The sequence below is a fragment of the Nesoenas mayeri genome, assembly GCF_963082525.1.
Source record: "Nesoenas mayeri genome assembly, chromosome: 9".
NCBI lineage: Eukaryota > Metazoa > Chordata > Aves > Columbiformes > Columbidae > Nesoenas > Nesoenas mayeri.
In genome coordinates this window covers 6,723,559-6,741,418 of record NC_137557.1, presented here as the reverse complement: position 1 = coordinate 6,741,418, position 17,860 = coordinate 6,723,559, and the positions used below count along the sequence as shown (strand labels likewise).

Here is a 17,860-nt window from a genome sequence, read left to right as displayed (position 1 = left end):
CAGTACTTATCACATCAGGCCACCTGTGGCATTCAAACACCTTATTGAAGATGACAGCAGCAAAATCCTGTGGGGAGATGGCCTGCTACACAGTAATAAGTTATAATGAACAGGCAACAAAACCATCCAAATAAGCCCTAGGAACAGATATAGGTGTTTACATGAAGCTACCTAAGCAGATGGAAGGATATTATCTATATATTGTCAGAAGACCTAGTCAAACAGACTTCAGAAATCTGTTATAGTGAAACATTTTCCTTCTGATTATTTCAGTTTTGATCATAGGCTACAAAATTTTAAACTAAGCAGAAGTCAAAACTTGAATGGCAGGGTAACCCCTGGCTCCCAACACAATGCCCATGTTCCCACAAAGGTTTTCACATAGGCACAAAACTAGCTTAGAGCCACATGCCAAATTAAAAGCCAAGTTTCCTTGATGTCTTCTTCATTCAAGACCCTCCTTCCTCCTCCCTGCATTGGGACACATATGGACAATTTTTTATAAGGGTTCAGTATTATTGTGGCCACTTGTTGGATGTCAGAGAGTTTTATTTTTCCCCAAAAATCAAAGCTGAGCCCTTCTGATCTGTTTCAAGCCAGAAATCTTGTGTTTGTTGAGAGGAGCCATCGCAAGTTAGCTTGTAGGAGAAGGTACTAAACAAATTAGCAGGGGGTTATAACTTATAACATGTACCATGAACACCCTAATAATCTCTGAACATTTGAGCAATTGAGAACTTGCTTCTTTAATTTCTTCAGTATTTTTGGAAGATGAGCAAGATCCTATTAATTAGGTATTCTCTCCTCATAGTAAAAAGGACCACATGAAAGACTTCATATATTCTCCTTACAGTCTTTTGAGATCTGAGAAAAAGAGAGACTTTAATCCTTTAAGCAGCACTAAAAGGACCTCCAAGCACACAAATATTTTCTTTTAACACTCTTGAGGGGCTTATACCATTTTGAAGAGGAAAAGAGCAAAGTTCTGTCTTTGGCAATGACTGTGGAAGGGTTGAGATACCCTCTGCACAATGACGTCTCTCTGACATAGAGAAAAGAGGTCCAGTGGCGACAAAGTGAGGGGGGCAGTGGGGAAGAGCAGATTCTGCAGGGGCTCTAGCAGCAAGAAAGAACTGAAAAGGGTTTAACATGCTGCTCTTGAGCCATGTTGTACAAAGATCCTGTCTTCTAATCCCATGTTCTGATGAGACTGCAGCGTGAGGAAACCAACTGAAGAACAGATCACAAAGACAAAATAAATACCTGTCCCGTCCTCACCACCAGCAGTACATGTCCTTAGCGAGGTGCTGGGGGGGAGCCAAGAGGTCCCATGCTGGCAGCGGAGCTGCCCTGCAAAGTCCTCCTGCACATCAGGCCACCCTGCACACTGTCCCCTTGCACATCTGGCTCCAGCTGGGGACCCTCTCCCATGGGATTTCTACCAGGGATGACAGCACAGTCATGAGGGTGGCCACCACCTCACAGGAGAGCTCACTGAGGCCCATTTATATATATATATATATATGTATATGTATACACACACGTATATATGTATATATCTAGCACCTCCCCCGCTCCCCTCTGCTTTTCTTTCCTGCATGGAGTGAATTCTGCTGCTCCAGAAGTCGCCGGCTGCTCTGAGCACACCATGAGCTGCTCAGAACAGTTTCTGGCCCCTCTCTGAGTCTTTGGAAAGTACCTGCTGTATCACTGGCTGTTTCTGCAAATAGATCTATACCAAGTCATGTGGCTTTCCTTTCTTGGCCTCAGGTCTTTCTGCCAGCACAGCAAGCTTGGGCTCTCACCTCAAAGGTGAAGCCAGATGAGATTTGTCCACCCTGTCATAGCAGTTTAGTCATTCTTTAGCAAAGCACAGTACGAGGAAAGAGGAATAAAAACCCATACAGTTGCCCAAAGGCAAGGATTCTGCAGAACCTGCATGTGGGATGAAACACTCCTGCAAGACATTACCCTATTGCAGGTTAAGCAGAGCTCTGTCACAGTGTCACCCAGCTAATACTCAAGTGTCAGGAGAGCTGCTTATGCCAGCACTAACCCACGACCACAAAGGGGCACAGGGTACTGCTGCCTGTGAGCAGGAGGGGTGTCCAGCATGTTTTGCCTCAATGTGCTCCCGTTTAACCCCAAAGGGAGGAAACCTTCTGTTTCATTACTGCCTATTAGTAACGACGAGCACTGGGTACAGTGAGTTTTTCACCTCTGTGCTGCATTGCAAGCGTCAACATCAGCGAGACTCCTGATAATTGCAGTCCATTCACCAGCCCCGTTTGATACCAATGCAAGATCCCTTTGACCCCAGGAATTCCAGCTGACTGGAACTAGACCCTGCTCACCAAAATCCATCCCGATACAGCACCCAACAGATGATGCTCCCATGGCCCATGCCCTCCCCTCCCTTCAGTGCCCTGGTTTCTGACAGAACTTCCCTCATCCTCCTCTAAAAATGTATCTTTTTTTCTAGATACTTTTTTTTCCCCCCCTTAATTTTTCTTTTTGGCACCCCCCCCCCAAAAACCAAGCACCATGTCTGTGAAAAAAGGTTTCCAGCACAGATGCTGCAGAGACCAGAGGATTTCAGGTTTGTTCCTTGAGACTCTGTTATTAGTGAGATTTGGCAGGCTGGGCCATATCATATTGAGAATACAAAGCCAGAAATGAAAGAGGAAAGAACAGCTTGTGTGAGAAGCCTTTCATTCAAAAGGGAGGAGTAAACCACGGCAAACACCTTCAACACATCAGTGATGTGAAATCCTGAGGCCACCAATTAGCCTGGATGCAGGGTGAGAGGCAAGGACCACAGTCCAGTGCACCACCAGGTGCATTCCAATAACCCCAAAAAGAAGAGAGCTTCTGGGTAAAACACAGCCTAATGACCATTATTTCCAAGAACACAAGTAACTTATCTGTAAACATCACTCCCCCAACCAGGCATTAGCTGAAAAAAAAGCGGCTTTGGAGGGGGAGACTAATTACATAGCTCTCAACAGCTGGACTTTGATCATAATTGCAGTGCCTTCTTCATCTTACATTAGCAGCTTTCAACTGCTGCTAGGTGGGCACTTCTTGGAAGGTGGAAATCCCATCCGTTGCAGATAGTTAGCTGATTTTATGACTCAGAGCTAACCTGGGGTTTCTGCAGCACAGGGTGATCTCCCACGGTAGCATCCAAACAAGTAATTCATAGAGGTCAACAACCTGGTGCTGCAACACAATGCTTCTATCCTTACAGCAGCACCAGTGCTCAGCCAGAGCACTGAGCTTGCTTTACCACCATTTTCAAGCATTTCATGCAAATCCCTTTATAAGGGAAGCAGAAGTAGAAAAACATTGAGGTTTTTGTTCAACTCCACTATTACTGAACTTCAGCCCCACAGCGACAAGTGGGGCTTGTGAAGGAGGATGCTGCTGTCCTGTGTCCCAGCAGAGTTGTCTGTACTTTTGTGTGATGGAGGGGGTGCTTTTGTTTTAATGCCCATATTTACAGAGAGATGAATAGCCTAAATGAGAGAGCTGGGCTGTTGAGACAGAGGCTGAACAGGAGCACACAGCACTGGGAGTCTAGGCACTCGGCTATTTCTTCTTATTTGTAGCAATGAATTACTGTGTTGTTTAGATATACCATAGCAGCAGCACATAGTTTGACTGCTGTGGAGTGACAGGCAGTAAGTATACAAGCATTACAGTGGCACATTATCTAATGCTCCTAAGTGTGATGTGTGTTCACCTCTTGACAGAGGAGATGTTTAAGCTGGCTCCCATGTTGTCTGCCTGCTGGACACCCCCAAAGTAGAGAGATTAATAGATGAAGCAACAGCAGAGGATAAATGGAAGCCACAAATCTTAGAGCTATCTGGGATTTATAACAGCTTACCCCTCCACACAGACCCACAGGGAAATCTATGTGACTCCCCACACTCATTTTAACAGGGTTTCAAACACTTCTTGCTGTTGTTATTTTGGCAGCATGCTTCAGCTTAACGTTATCAGTTCACTGCTTAGATTATTACTAGATGTAATTTTAAAGTTGCAAATAAGCACGTTGGTATTAGCTAAATAAAGCACTTTGACCACATCAAAGCAAAAGTGTTTCAAACTGTGTAAAATAAATGCAATTATGAAACTACTCAATTTTGTTAAATCAGTCAGACGAATGTCACCCAGCACATAGGGAATATCCAACCAACGGAGCTTGAAGCTGAAAACCATCTATGGCTTCAGGTTAAGAAAAGTACCACTGGGACCAACTTTCAGCTGATTTTGCCTGTGGCAGCGCACAGCCACTAATAATGGACAAATGCCACTCTCAGCTCATGTAAACAGACATGCATAACAGTCGAGATGTGTTATTATTCTAAGCTACGTCTTGACCAGGTTTTATGACTGAGGGGTGTCCCAAACTTTATCTGTCTCAAGCTGTCCTGAGGCTTCCCACACCATGATGGTCACTTAAAAAGTCATCACGCTGCTAAGACACGTGGAGAGGAGCAGCATTTCCAGTGAAAGGTCTGACTTGATGGAAGATGCAGATTGGAAGGTAAGAAAGGCCTATTTAGAAAGATCTGCAGAATACAGCCAAGGGAACATTTTTGTTTTCAGTTCCTGCTCCATCTGTTTTTGTTGGTGTTGTCTTTTTTGTTTTATTTTTCTGCCTGAGCCACAGCACCAATTTTATGAACCTGTTCTTTGACATAGGATGGTAGGATGGGATGTGACTGGCAGGAGTTGCAGAGCTCAGGTACACTTCCAAGTGTGTCTTTAAGGTTTCAAAACTTTCGTTTTGTTTTGTTTTTAATTTTCTATTTGAGAATTTGCCTGGCTGTGCCTTCCAGACACTGAAATGTCCTTGTTTGCTAAAGATCCCACTGCTGCAGGCCTGAATCTACCTTCCCAGGTGGGCACTGGTCTCGTATTGCTCTTCTCCTGGACACATGCACCCTGCTGGGGTCAGCGGTGCTGGGTGGGTTTGCAGGAGATCAGAGCGTGGCTGCTTGTGCCCAGCCAGCCCTGGGGCTCGTGTTGTGGAAGGTCTCACTGGGGAAACCAATACCCCGGGCTTCGTTCCACATTCCTCTGCCACAGCAGCGCGGCCAAGGACCGCGCACTATTTCCCAGCTCCCCTCCGCTCTTTCCCCTCTGCTGGCCCCAAACGCGGCCCCTCCTTGCTGCCGGGTCTCCACACTCCTCCCCAGGACTGTCACACAGTGGTGGCACTGAACACCCAGCAGATTAAGGAGAGAAAAGCACCCCACAAACATTGCAACATATCATAATAGTGGGGGAAAAAAGAAGAGATTGTGAAGCTGCCTGTAATGCCGTGGGCTCGGTGAGGGTGGCAAAGCCCTTTCTTGAACAAGAGCTATGTATGCAAGACAAGCAGCCTCCTCCAGCACCCTGCTGAGGATGCAGGGTTAATAGTTAACCCTTGTGGGAATCGAATGCTTTTGTGAGATGCCAGCCAGGGCTTCTCCAAAACACAGCCAGGAACTAGCCTTAAAGTAGCTCGACAAGTGCGCTCAGAGGATTTCACCTCTCCAAACTTTACGACTGGAAAAATACCGTCTACATGTCATTTACATGCTTAAATATAGTATCTTCTATTGGGAGAAACAAACAAACTGACAATGTGATGCTGTGATACCTCATGCGGACATGCTCTTTTATCTGTTGGAAAGTTATAAAACTCAGTGTAACAACAAAGCTAAAATAAGAGTGGTTGTCAGGCTCTGATGTTGGCTGTTAAACAGAATGAAATAATATTCTTGGAAAAGGGTGTCTCTTAGAAGGCAATCTTTTTCTTCTTTGAATCTTTTACATTATTTATTTATGCTTTAAATTCCAAAATCTCAGAGTTTAGTAGTTAAGCTCATTCTTTCCAGGAGCATTTTCATTTAAAGGAACAAATAAACACACTATAGAAAGCTAAAGCAATTCCTGCACTACCCAAAACTACCAACAGAGCTTAAAGCACCCAAAGCACAGAGTAACCTTCTGCTTCAAAACACAGGGAAAAGATACTATCAGATTTCATGTTATTTATCATATTTTTTTTTTCTCTAATGCCAAAGAGGAAAAGGAAGATATCTGAAACGGATGCCTATAATTAACTAGTAACCTGTTAGAAAGCCAAAAATAATAATAAGCTCCACTGAGCATGAAGAGAGCGGCACATTTTTTCCGCATGCAGCCCAGCTGCCGCCGGACGATAGCAGAAAAGTTAACAATTACACAAGACACTCAGATCAAACCTGTGATAGGAGAGAGTTACGTCACGCTCAGAGACTCACCGCTGGATGCAGGGATCAGGGTAATACTGCAAGGTGGTGAAAGGTGCTGGTTCAAAATTCATTTCCTTCAAGCCCCTCTTTGGGTACAAACGGAAATAATATAAATAAATAGATATAAAGCCAGCAGGCTAAAAGCTATAAGGTCAAATGGTACACGAGGTACAACTTTAGAGATTTATTTTACACTTGCGAATGGGTGGGATCTCCCAGGGACTTGGCCAATGGGATTCATCAAGTGACCTGAGCATCACCACCAGTCCCTCCTCGCCAGCTGGGCATCTTCTGCACGGATATTTTCCCCTCCTCTCAACATCCTTAATAAACTTCGGTGTACGCCGGCCACACTTGTTGTTGGAAGCTCATCTGGGGCATCTCTGAACTTCTGATCTCACCAGTCATTGGTTGTCTTCCTGCCTGACTTCACAGTTTAATTTTGGCAGCTCTTGTGATTTTGCAAACTGCTGTGGCCACAGATCGTCCTAATCTCCAGATGGCCGGAGTTTCCTCTGCTGGGTGCAGTGCCCGTGCTGAATTTCATCACACTTTAAGAGCTTTGCTTGTCAACTCTGGCCAGTACCTGCGTAAAGTTGCCCAGGGAAATTTTCGGTCTCTCTCACACCACAGTTCAAACAATCTGTTGTGGTCACGGTTTCAAAAGCTGAATGACAAAATACGGGGAAATTCCTCACTTAAAATTAACTCTGAACTTTCGCTCCTCTGCCTCCCCTTCCTGCTCTCCTGCCCCCAAGAAAACTATCAGATATAATTGTTAGTTTCCCTCTATATTTTTTGACCTTTTCTTCAAAAAGAATTGAGATGATATAGAAATCTTCTGTTGGTTTTGTGTTCTGTAAATAATATATACGTTTTCCACATGAAAAACAACAATATTTTCAAATATCTATAGGAAAAAAAAAAGTAAGAAAAGAACAGAAATCATATTTTTTTTAGGCCACTAAAAGCTAAAGAAACAAGAGTAAAATCCACCAAAACAAACTCCTGAAGATGAAAAAGCAGATTTGGTTTTCCTGAAGGAAAATAAAAGCCTGGAAGGAAGGCTTTAATTTAATTCCACTCCTTCCCCCCCACTTTTTTGTTTTTGACTCACAGAGAAAAATCATTCAGAAAAGCAACCTGTTTTGTCCCCCTGTTTCCTCCCCTCCATGGCTCATCCAAATAGTACAGGCTGTAAACCTATCTTGGTTTTGTGGTTTTGGAGAATGAGTGAAATATGAATCAGGAGCTAAATTAAAATGGATTCCAGCAGGAAAAAAATAGCGTCCACGTATCTATGTACCAGCGGGATTGCGTCTTCAAACAGACATATATGTTTGTGTGTATGGAGACACAAGAAGCGGCTGCCCTACGGTGTGCCTTTTGTGCTGATGTCAGCACAAACACCAACCTCCCAGGCAAAAGTCAGGAGCCCTCTGAGACAGCAGCAATTGCCTCTTACTTTTCCCCCCCTCTGCATTTTCCTTGTAGGAAATTTTGGTTCGAAGAATGTAATCTGGAAACATTTTCTTTGCTGCCTGTGCCAGGGTGGCAGGGGAGCTATTTCAGACTTGACATTCTCCACCCACACTCACCCTGACAGTTCCTAACATCTGTGAATTGTGAATCCTGTAAACTAGCAGGGCTGATCCCTGGCCAAGTCCAAGCAGCTTTTGTTACGATAAGCAGCATTTGCCAAGGAAGAGAGGCTGGAAATGAAGGATGTATTTATTAACTGAAGTTAAGGGCTCTCCTGCTGCTGGACACTGCTTCCTCTGCTTGGCCTGTGGAGGAGTAGCAATACAAAACACCTTTCTTCTTTTAAGCTGAGACATAGAGTAAACACCAAAAATTCATAGACTCTATGACTGGGGAAGAAGTGTGGAAATACCCAAATCCGGCTCTGCTGGGGAGGGGAGAAGGGGAATCACACCAGGGCTTGTGTACAGACAATGCAGCCCAGGAAGCATGGCTGCAGAGCAGCTACATCCCCTTCTGCTGCTGAGGACAAGGCTGTGCTTACCTTTGTGCAGCCGTCTCTCCAGAGGCAACAAATATCTCCAGGGAATGGGCAAGGAAGGCCAGGGGCCAGCACAAACTTGTGGTCCATGCCATGGTTGACTCTGGTGGTGGGCAAGTCCTCTCCCTGCACAAACCATTTGAGCAAGAGTTTGGGTTCATGTTCTCTTGCTCCAGGTCTGTTTCAATCTGCACCCATGGGTGTAAGGATAACCAGCCTCGCTGGGGAGGTGCACGCAGACACCAGGCTGGGCTGTGAGCATGTTGCTGAGACCTCATGTTTGCTCCTAGAGACAGACCTGAAGCTTGTTGGATATCTTCTACCACACGTATAGTGGGACTAGCTGTTACCTCTGCAGACCTGGCTTCATGAAAGAGTGGCCATGTATTATGTGCCTTACCAACAGGCTGGAAGATTTTGTCTTTCCTTGTAGCTTTCAGCCTAAATTGAATAAACCTAATGCAAAAGAAATGCCATGTGAAAAAAAGCTGTTCTCATGAAATCCTGCTCTATCTACTTTTCCACAGGAGCTGGAGAACAGTCTTTCCCAGAATGACCTGGGTGCCAGAGCCAACACACTGGAGCAGAAAGATGAGCGATTCCAACGTTGAGACTCAGACCTGCCCTCCTGGTTTTGGCCAGTCTCCTCACCTGGCACATACACATATAATGCTGTGTGCCGGGATCACACATCGCAAGTGCTTTGTGAAGTACAAAATGAGGCAGCTTCTGGAATTGAGGCTGCTGGGCTGCCTCTGCCTCCAACAATGAACCTGACCCCTGGTTTTACACTACCTTAACTCTGCACAGCAAAGCACCCCTCGGCACCTCAGACACATTAAGCACAAGTCTGCTAGAGCCCAAACTACTGAGCCTGTGATTCCTGCTTTTAGTGCCAAACACGTCTAGCAGCACTGCAGTTAAGAAGAGGCACTCAGTCTCCAGCTCACAATTCACACCAAAAGAATAACTTCTCCTGAAAAAACATAATTAATTTAAAAAAGAAGGACCACATAATTGTAATGAGAAGTAGTTGGTTGGAGCAGGGCTGTCTTCTCATAAGGCACTGATGGGAGGAAGGGCGTCTAGCAAAGACATTTCCATAGAAACTTCACAAGGGGCCACCAACTGCCCAAGGTCCTTACCAGCCTTCATTCCTCGGACTGGACAAATGCAAATGGCTCATGGTTGGGCTTGTTTTGACAGTGCATACATTGCCTGACTGCTTTTCCCAGAGAGCTGGACATTCTCAACCTCTCAGAGATCTGGACATGTTCTGAAGTAGCCCGGATAGTCTATCTTTTGCTTTACCCACCTAGAAAATGGAGCCATGGAAACCCACTGCTGACAGTGCACAAAAACCACCTGCAAAAGCCAGCAAGTCTCCTGATTTCCCTCCCCTGGCCCCAGCTTCCTTCCTCTCCCCTACCCACAGCCAACATTTAGCTGTGGGTTGATTCAACATTAATTTAGAGAAAGATATCAACCATTGCAGTTAGACTGTGTCAAGCTCCTCTCAGCTGCAAGGCGTTCCTTTGCATAACACAGTCCGCAGTGGAAACACAAGCCGCAGGGTGTGTGCGTGTGCGTGTTGCCAGTACCCCATGCATAGCTGGGAGGCTCTCAAGGCTCAGTGGTATTTGGCCAACCTCATTTGTAGTAAAAGAAAATCTCCTGGGAGATGGGGCTCAAAGCACTTGAGAGCTGAAAATTTGGGAGAGGGTACATGAGGACTAGCAAATTAATCACAGCAGCCTGGGAGCACAGCCTGGGAACGTCTTGCAGTAGCAGACCTCAAAGGCAGACAAATCAAGAGAAAAAAGGGAGCTGTGACATTCTCAGTGTTCACTACCCTTCCTAGGAGGTTTCCTCGCTGGTAGCAAGTGTGATGCTACTCTAGCGGCAGCAGGCACGTGTCCTGCAGCAGCGGGGTGGAAGCCGGGGTGTCAGGGATCCGTCTGGCAAGCGGATTTACAGCCGAGCCTCTAGTGTTTGCGGTGAGCAGGCGGCATGGGGATATGCGGAGGAAGCATGTGTGTAGGTGGGCAAGAATGCAGGGCATCACTCGCCACTGCTGCGTTCACGTCTGGGAGAGAAAAACAGCCAGAGAAACAGCTGTGGACTACTCTCCTGTTACCCCTCCATGCACCCTTTCGATGGCTTCCATTTAAGCTGTCATTGAAACGACCACGAGATTACGTTTTAGCAGAGGCAAACATTTATATCCTCGGGAGGAGACTGCTGGGGATTTATTATGGTCGCGCCACCCAAACTCGGTGCCAGGATGCCTGTGTGCTAGTCCCAGTCCTGAAACACACACAACAGTTTCCTGACATCTCTGCAGCTCCAGTCCTCTTCGGTGGGTCTGAGGACATCTGGACAGCTCGGAGCTAAGGAGGATGGGGAAAGGGAGATATTAGATTTGCTCTGAGCCATCTTTGCAACTGGATTTGCCTGGAATCAGCCCCACCCTTCACATCAGGGGATGAAACGTTTCATTCGCAGCTTGGGGTTTCCAGGGGAGTGGTTGTGGTTGTTTGTTTTTTGCCTTTTTTTAAAAAAAAAAAAAAAAGTTAAAATTAATTTCTTGCAAGAGCAAGAAGTCTGTGGGATATTTGGGGATTTTTTTTTTTGTTAGAAAAAATTCAAGAAAGATAAATAATCCCTCTCCCCCCCCCCTCCCCGCCCAAGCAATAAAACGTCTTTATCTTGGCTATCCGAGGGAACAGGAATACACAATGTCAGTTTCCCTTCTGAGCACATTTTCCAATTTAAGGTCTCAAAGATACAAAGGTTTTAGGAGATTCGTGAACAGAAGCAAGCAGAGGAGAGGCAACTTTTCAGTAACTCTGATGAAGGAGAAGTGGCAACTGGAGTGTTACCCTCACAGGCTTTGGAGGATCTACCCGAATGCCGTGATGGTGGGAAAAGCTTCCATAACAATTCATGTTTTACTTCCAGCCAACAGAGATGTCTGATCCCACTACTCCAGAAGTGTCCTGTTTCTGGCTTTTGGCTTATACAAGCCTTCACCCCCTCACCTCCATACTGAGAGATGCAGGACAAGGGAGAACAGCAAACTTAAAAAATAAATTAATCAATGAAAATACCACAATTCTACATGCAATCCTCCTAATTCCCCCAGCACCTTTTTGTCCCTAGTGCAAATATAAACCAGTAAAAAAAAAGGGTACCCAGCCCCCAAACCCTCCATGCTGGCACTACCCTGCACAGGGACCCCAGAGCTGCTGGTGGGGACATGAAGGGTTCACCAGGCAGCAGCTCCAGAACAAGACTGTGCAAGATGCATCTGTAACATCTGTGATCCAGGGCATGCTTGGTCACTGATGGCCAAGTCTGGACTCAGAACTGGTGACAACTCAGTGAGCAAGCAGTCCAGCACAGCCTTAGGTACATCCAAAAAGAAGCTGACAGAAGTGTCTTAATATACCGCTCCCCACATCTTCCTCCTCCTGCTAAATCTGAACACATCAGTGCTAACAACTGCGGACTTTAAAATACACACCAGGTTCAAGCTGCTGTCTGCGTGTGATATCGAATGCACACAGAACTCTGTACTGTCTTCATGTTGGCCATCGGCTGTTATGTACAGCTAGAAGGTAAAGAAGTAGATGGCACTGTCATAGCTGTGAACCACCTTCAGAGCTGCCTAGTAGCTGTTGGTGTCTCCTCTATCACATCCATAGCATGAAAGCATCATCCGTTCGCAGTAAAGGACAGTATAGTTTGGTGTGTCCCTTTGCAGGGGATAACAAATAGTTTAATGAGACACAAACCATTTCTAAGACAAGATCCTTGGGACAAATGCTCAAGCAGGGACTCAGATGACAGGGACTACAAGACTGACTAACACACAGTGGAAAAGCTGAAGTCTTCCATGTTCTTCCCACTCACCATCACCATCAGTCTTTGTCTGTCGGGATATGCTATAGTCCTCTGCTTGCGTAATCCTGAAGCTATTAATACCTCCAAGTGATCCAAAACAGCTACAATGGGAACTTTCAACTGCTTCCCTTTCTACTCCAACCCCACAACTTCCAGCAAAGCACTGTTTACTCTTCTCCAGTTGTCTCACATGTTTATGGAGACTTCCAGCTCCCATAGTAGTTAGTGGCTTCCCTTGTTCACTCCATGTTTTCCTGTCTCCCAGGGCAGAGACTGGTGCTAGAGGCAAACCCAGAACACCCATTTCAGCAGACTAACTGGGCCTGTGCTCTGGGCCTCCCACAAATGCCAGGTCTGTATCTTTCCTTGGGAAGAGCCTGACTTCTTTTCTAACGCACTAGTCTGTACATCTCTCTGAACCTCCACCAAGATTCTCATGGATGTGGTTTCCTATATCATGGTTTGATGGTAAAACCTCAGTGCAACTATGGATGTCCCATCTTCTCGAGACATTCCCACCACTAAGAGCCACAATGCATTTTTTTTTCCAGAAGTAGAGGCAGTGGGAAGGTTTACCCCTTATTTTTGCCTAACTGAAAGGAGGCAGTATGAAAACAGGCTTGAAGTTGAACATGCATTTTGGAAGCCATAGTCTCAATTTTCTCACCAACTGAGAAGGAGCCAAATAAAACTAACTATAAAGGTTATAGTTAACCTAGGTTAACCTATAGGTTAACCTATAGTTAACCCACCAGTGAAGAGCAGATATCAACACTGGAGGGGTTCTCTTAACTCTTACTAAATACCAGGGCTCTTCTCACCATAAAGAGGTAGCAAAAGGAATCAGGTTTCAGTCCAACACCAGGACACCAACACCCCAAATTGGAATTTTGCTCCATCTCCCTGGCATGCAACAGAAAAGAAAAACCCCAAGCCCTATGGTATCCATGCACATGTGAAAAAAGGCACAAGGAGCAGTGGCTGTTGTGATAAACCAGAAAACAAAGCCAAAAGGAGATTCCCTCCTGCAGTCAGCTCCCCAGCAGTGGTCTGGTCCCAGGAGGGACTGCCCTTTCCTCGAGAGCTGCAGGACAACATGCAGCTCCCACGGGAAACTGCTGCTGCTCGAATTGGAGAGGCAGTGACAGACCTGCCGGGCAGAGGGAATTTCCCTCTCTGACGTCAGTGCAGCTGTGTCACCATCTCTGGCCATTCCGGAGACACAGTGGGGCCACAGCCTGGGCTAAAGCTGGGCTGGACACTCCAGGACAGGTGGCAACACCCCACCACGGGGTCTGGATTGCATATCAAAGGGGTGGCAGGAGCTGTGTAGGTGGAAGGCTTGGCCTTCCCATACAGCTGCTACACGACATGTCTGACATTCTGGTAAGAACCATGCCACAAATGCACATGGCATCACATCACCCTGCGGGGTCAAGCCCAGGTTGGGGACAGGAACCCCAGTGACCACATCCCTATGGGTGGAGGGCTGCCCTGGCTCTGCTGTATAGTGGGTGGGTGGCAGAGCACAGCAAGACAGGGAGCTCCCTGTAGTTTCCCTTCAGTTTTCTACCACAGGCTCACAATTCATCTTCTCACCTCAGACCCATCCCAGAATTTTCTCATACTCTTCTCCCATCTCCCAGGACTTCATATCCGGAGCTGCAGAGCTTGGTGCATGGGCTTCAAGGATATCAGCTTCTGAAGCGCTGGTGACAGCCAGCAGCGCTAGGCGAGGAGCAAATAAAAGGTTTGCTCTACGTGAAGCAAGGTGAAAGCTTTCAGCAAGTTGTCTGCATGGAGAGATTCACTCAGAAAGTCACTAGCAAGGATAGTGTTTACTGTCATCCTCAATGGAGGACACAGAAATGCAGCAGACTCAAAATTGCTGCATCACTCGTCTTTCACTCCCTCTAACTTTTCCTTGTGAGTCAGAGCTGAGCTGAACCGTAGCAACATCTTGCTACTGCCATCATTCTCTGCTATTTTCTACCTCCTGCACAATCTGCACAAGCAGAAACCTCTCTCCTTCCGGCAGCTTCAGAAAATAAATCCTCTGTGCAGAAGCATTTGTCTCAAAAGAATTTCTCATTTCCAGACAGGATACAACAAAAATTCACTGCTTGGCTGGCAGGGCTCTAGTTCCCAGCATTAAGGCTATGTCTGTCTTGCAATCCAAGGTGCAAGCACAGCTCCTGCAGGCATACCTGAACTAATGGGATTAAAGCCAGTTCACAAGAACCACTAGCAATTAAACCAAAAATCCTCAAAGCATTAACCACTAGCTATGGAAGCCCTGGCTGCAAACCTGCACATCCTCTGCTGCGCTTCCACACCTCCCCAGCCAGTAGTACCCAGTTCCTCCACATTACCATTAACATGGGTGTGTTCACACAGGTAATAATTGCCCTCCTGACTGTGCTGAAGATACAGCCCAAGAACACCTGCTTTTAGGGGCACAGGGGTCTTTTTACCTGCCTACTGCTTGAAAAACAGTAAGGACTAGCTCTGCTAGTCAATCCGTCCTCCTGAGGATGGAGCACAAAATCTGCTTAATCAGTGGCAGTAAAGTACGTGGGCATAAAGTAAGGGTTTGGTACTACTTAAGTAACATGTAAAAGTTAATAACATTTTCCCCACTCTTTCAGAGCAAAGTTCAAGAAAGCTGAAGAGCCAGTGTTTCACGTCTTTATAGAGGAGATAATGACTTAAGAAGAGTCTCCTGCATTACCCCCCATCCTTGCACTTTGATGTTAATAGCCCATATATGCATCCTTGGAAAAAAAAAAACAACCAAAACGAAACCTCACATGTGATATGATCAAAACTTCACACCTCACTTTTTCCAAAGTAAAACAATTTATTCTGTGACTCAGTCAAAGCATATTGAACATTTCACTCTTGAAGTAGACAAAAGATTAACACTCTGTCCCAAGCTCTTAACCCTCAGGTTTTCAAACGTGGATAATTTCCTTGTTGCCATAGGGCAAAAAAAGACAGCATTGCTGTTTGCTGGGAAGTGGGACCTGCAAAAAGTGACACACCATCTGGGTAACACCAGCTAGACAAGAGGTAACTAATATTCACATTTGTAGAAACCCAGTCCCTCCATTTGGGGGATCAAACCTCCCTCAAGTGGCAAAGTTGGTGTAAGGTGCAGCACACAGGGGGCAGATTGACAACCAACAATTGATTTCCAAGAATCGACTTCTTAAAAGCCTCAGCGATATGTTTCGAGGCAGCACACATCTGCCTTGCAGGAAAACGAGTTATTGTGATGGCACGTAACAGTGCCATCTGGTGAGCCCTGCCACCGCAGGCAGCCGCCCAAACCTCCAGCACGCGTGGGACCTGCTCCAAGGTGTTCGATGGACACTTATTCGCAAAGTCTCCCTGCTGAGCGCTGCTGCTGTTGTCTCATGGGGCCGCAGGTCAGAAATACTCAATCTGGGATTAGAGATAAGAGTGGAGTGTTTCCTGCCCGGCCCCCCCCAACCTCGACTCCACCTATCAGCTTTCCTGAAAAGTCCTGCAAGCGTGACTTTTGGTGATGCTGAGCTGGGTCCCTCCATTCCTCATCCTCTAACCACCTAGCAAAACGCTGAGGCAGCCAAATCCTGCCTTTCACGACATCTCTGCAGCCCCCTGACTTTCCATAGCCTTTTCCAGGGGTTGTTCCAGGGTGTGAAAGCAGAGGTCACCTCTGTCTTGCAGGGGTGCATTAGCCTTGGAGGAGAAGGATATTTCAGCCCCTAGGCTCACATTTGAGACAAATGCAGAGATGGGAAGCATTCCTGTCTTCTTTTTTTTTTTCCTTCTCTCTCCTGTTTAAGTCACATGTCTTAAGGGTAGGGCTCCAAAGCGTGGTACAAGTTGCTCAAACAGCATCAGTTCAGAAAACCTTAACACTGCTTGTTTCCTGCTCAAGGGTTCCCAGGCGGCATCCACAGTCTGCATTAACTCTGCTAAAAGATGCAGCTTTTTCAAGTCCTGTGGAGCCCATCTACCATAAACACAACTCCTGCACCCAGCTGAAGGCAGCACCAGAGGGACAACTAAAATGAGTGTGATGCCTGCCTATAATCCACAATAAACATCAGGTGATTGATGTTCCCTTTACGCTCACTATGTAAGAAGTGGTACCCAAGTCCTCCTGGGACAGGTCCTGGAAAAGCAGAGGCCACCCAAGGCCAACCTCAGCTTTGAGAAAAACCTCAGTGCACTCCAGCCTGCTCAGAGGGAAGGAGGGGACACCTCCAAAATCTCTTAGGCAGCTGTAGGTCTGGCAAGTGCATCACTAACCTACTGAAGAATGTCCCAGTATCCCAAGTAGATACAGGTAAATATTTTCAGTAAATCATCTGAGAAGATGGGGAAGGGAACATTAATATAGTTTGCTCATAAAAGCATTTTCTCTTGTGTCTTGTCAGTCTCAAGGAATGGTCCAAAACTGTGCTTGTACTCCTTGTGGGAGAGCTGGCCTCTCATACCCTCAGCAGGCTGTATTACAGCCATCCCTCTGCCCTAAATAAATAAGTTTAAAAAAGCCACACACACAACACCCCAACACAAATGAACAAATCAACCCCACACAACCAAAACATAAATACCCCCATTTTTCCACAGTCTGCAAAGCTTAAAGTTATACTACTCTTCACATTTCTGCTAACTCCTAGCCTCCCAAGAAAAGAGAAGATTATTCACTTGCTTCCAGTTCTAATATTGTGAGGTCTCCAACAATCTACACTTGAAAGTGGTGTTAAATATGCATTAAATGATTATTACTGATAACATCATTTATAATAGCTTTATAAATAAAATGTTTTCCTCTTTGAGAGCACCTAATTAATGCCTCTTTCCAAATAATTTATCCTAAAGCATTAGCAATCAATTACTAGACAGACAGGTTTTAAGAAAGTCTCTTCTAAAACAGCTCGCAACATATAGATTCTGTGCTGTTAAAACAATTCACATGCCTTTTTCACATACAATTTCAAGCTACTAAGGTGAGACCACACAATATAACTTAATACACAGCAATCAAAAATTTCCACACAATTCTTTAATATAGAGCCATGTCCCTATGTAATAAGTGATGCAACATACTTTCCCTGAAGACCCAATTCCTGCAGTTGAAGCTTACGCCCAGCAAAGAATGAATTAAAATTCTTTGGTTGCTGCTGAATCACTGGCTGCATTGGGTTATTTTACTGTACACTGGACTTTAATTATAACTAAGCTCTAGCCATCTGTTCTACTCCCTAATTATAGATGCAACAAATATTTCACAATTCCTACCGTTAAAGCGATCTAAGAGAACTCAGCCTATGGTCTGTAAGGTTGGCTTCATCAGGACCCTTTGCACTTATATTTAAAGTGCTCGGGTAAAGAACACTGCACATGAAGCCTGCTGTTGCTATTAGTCCCAGGAGGCCTTTGGTACATCAGCTTTCACACCTGTTGGAAGGACTACAACTACCCTCTCCCAGGGCAGAGGACTAAACTAGTGCAGCCTGCTGGTGGCCTCTCTAACCCAGATGTTGCTGGTAGCATAAGAGCTTGAGAGAGGGAGGAACAGTTCAAATCAGCAGTTACGGCATTTGGAAAGGACTCTGGCAGATAGATTCTGACCTTT

At 45.7% G+C, this 17,860-nt stretch overlaps 1 protein-coding gene across 2 annotated transcripts in view; it reads right to left on the bottom strand.

The window, feature by feature from the left end:
• Positions 1-6,367, bottom strand: part of TP63 (tumor protein p63) — a gene marked incomplete at both ends in the record, with an annotated part of 103,254 nt that extends 96,887 nt beyond the window's left edge. For both annotated transcript variants that reach the window (XM_080349628.1, XM_080349629.1), the window contains one exon: positions 6,306-6,367. In XM_080349628.1, the coding sequence (XP_080205754.1) occupies positions 6,306-6,367 (62 nt within the window). The remainder of the gene's footprint in view (positions 1-6,305) is intronic.
• Positions 6,368-17,860: the final 11,493 nt, after the last annotated feature.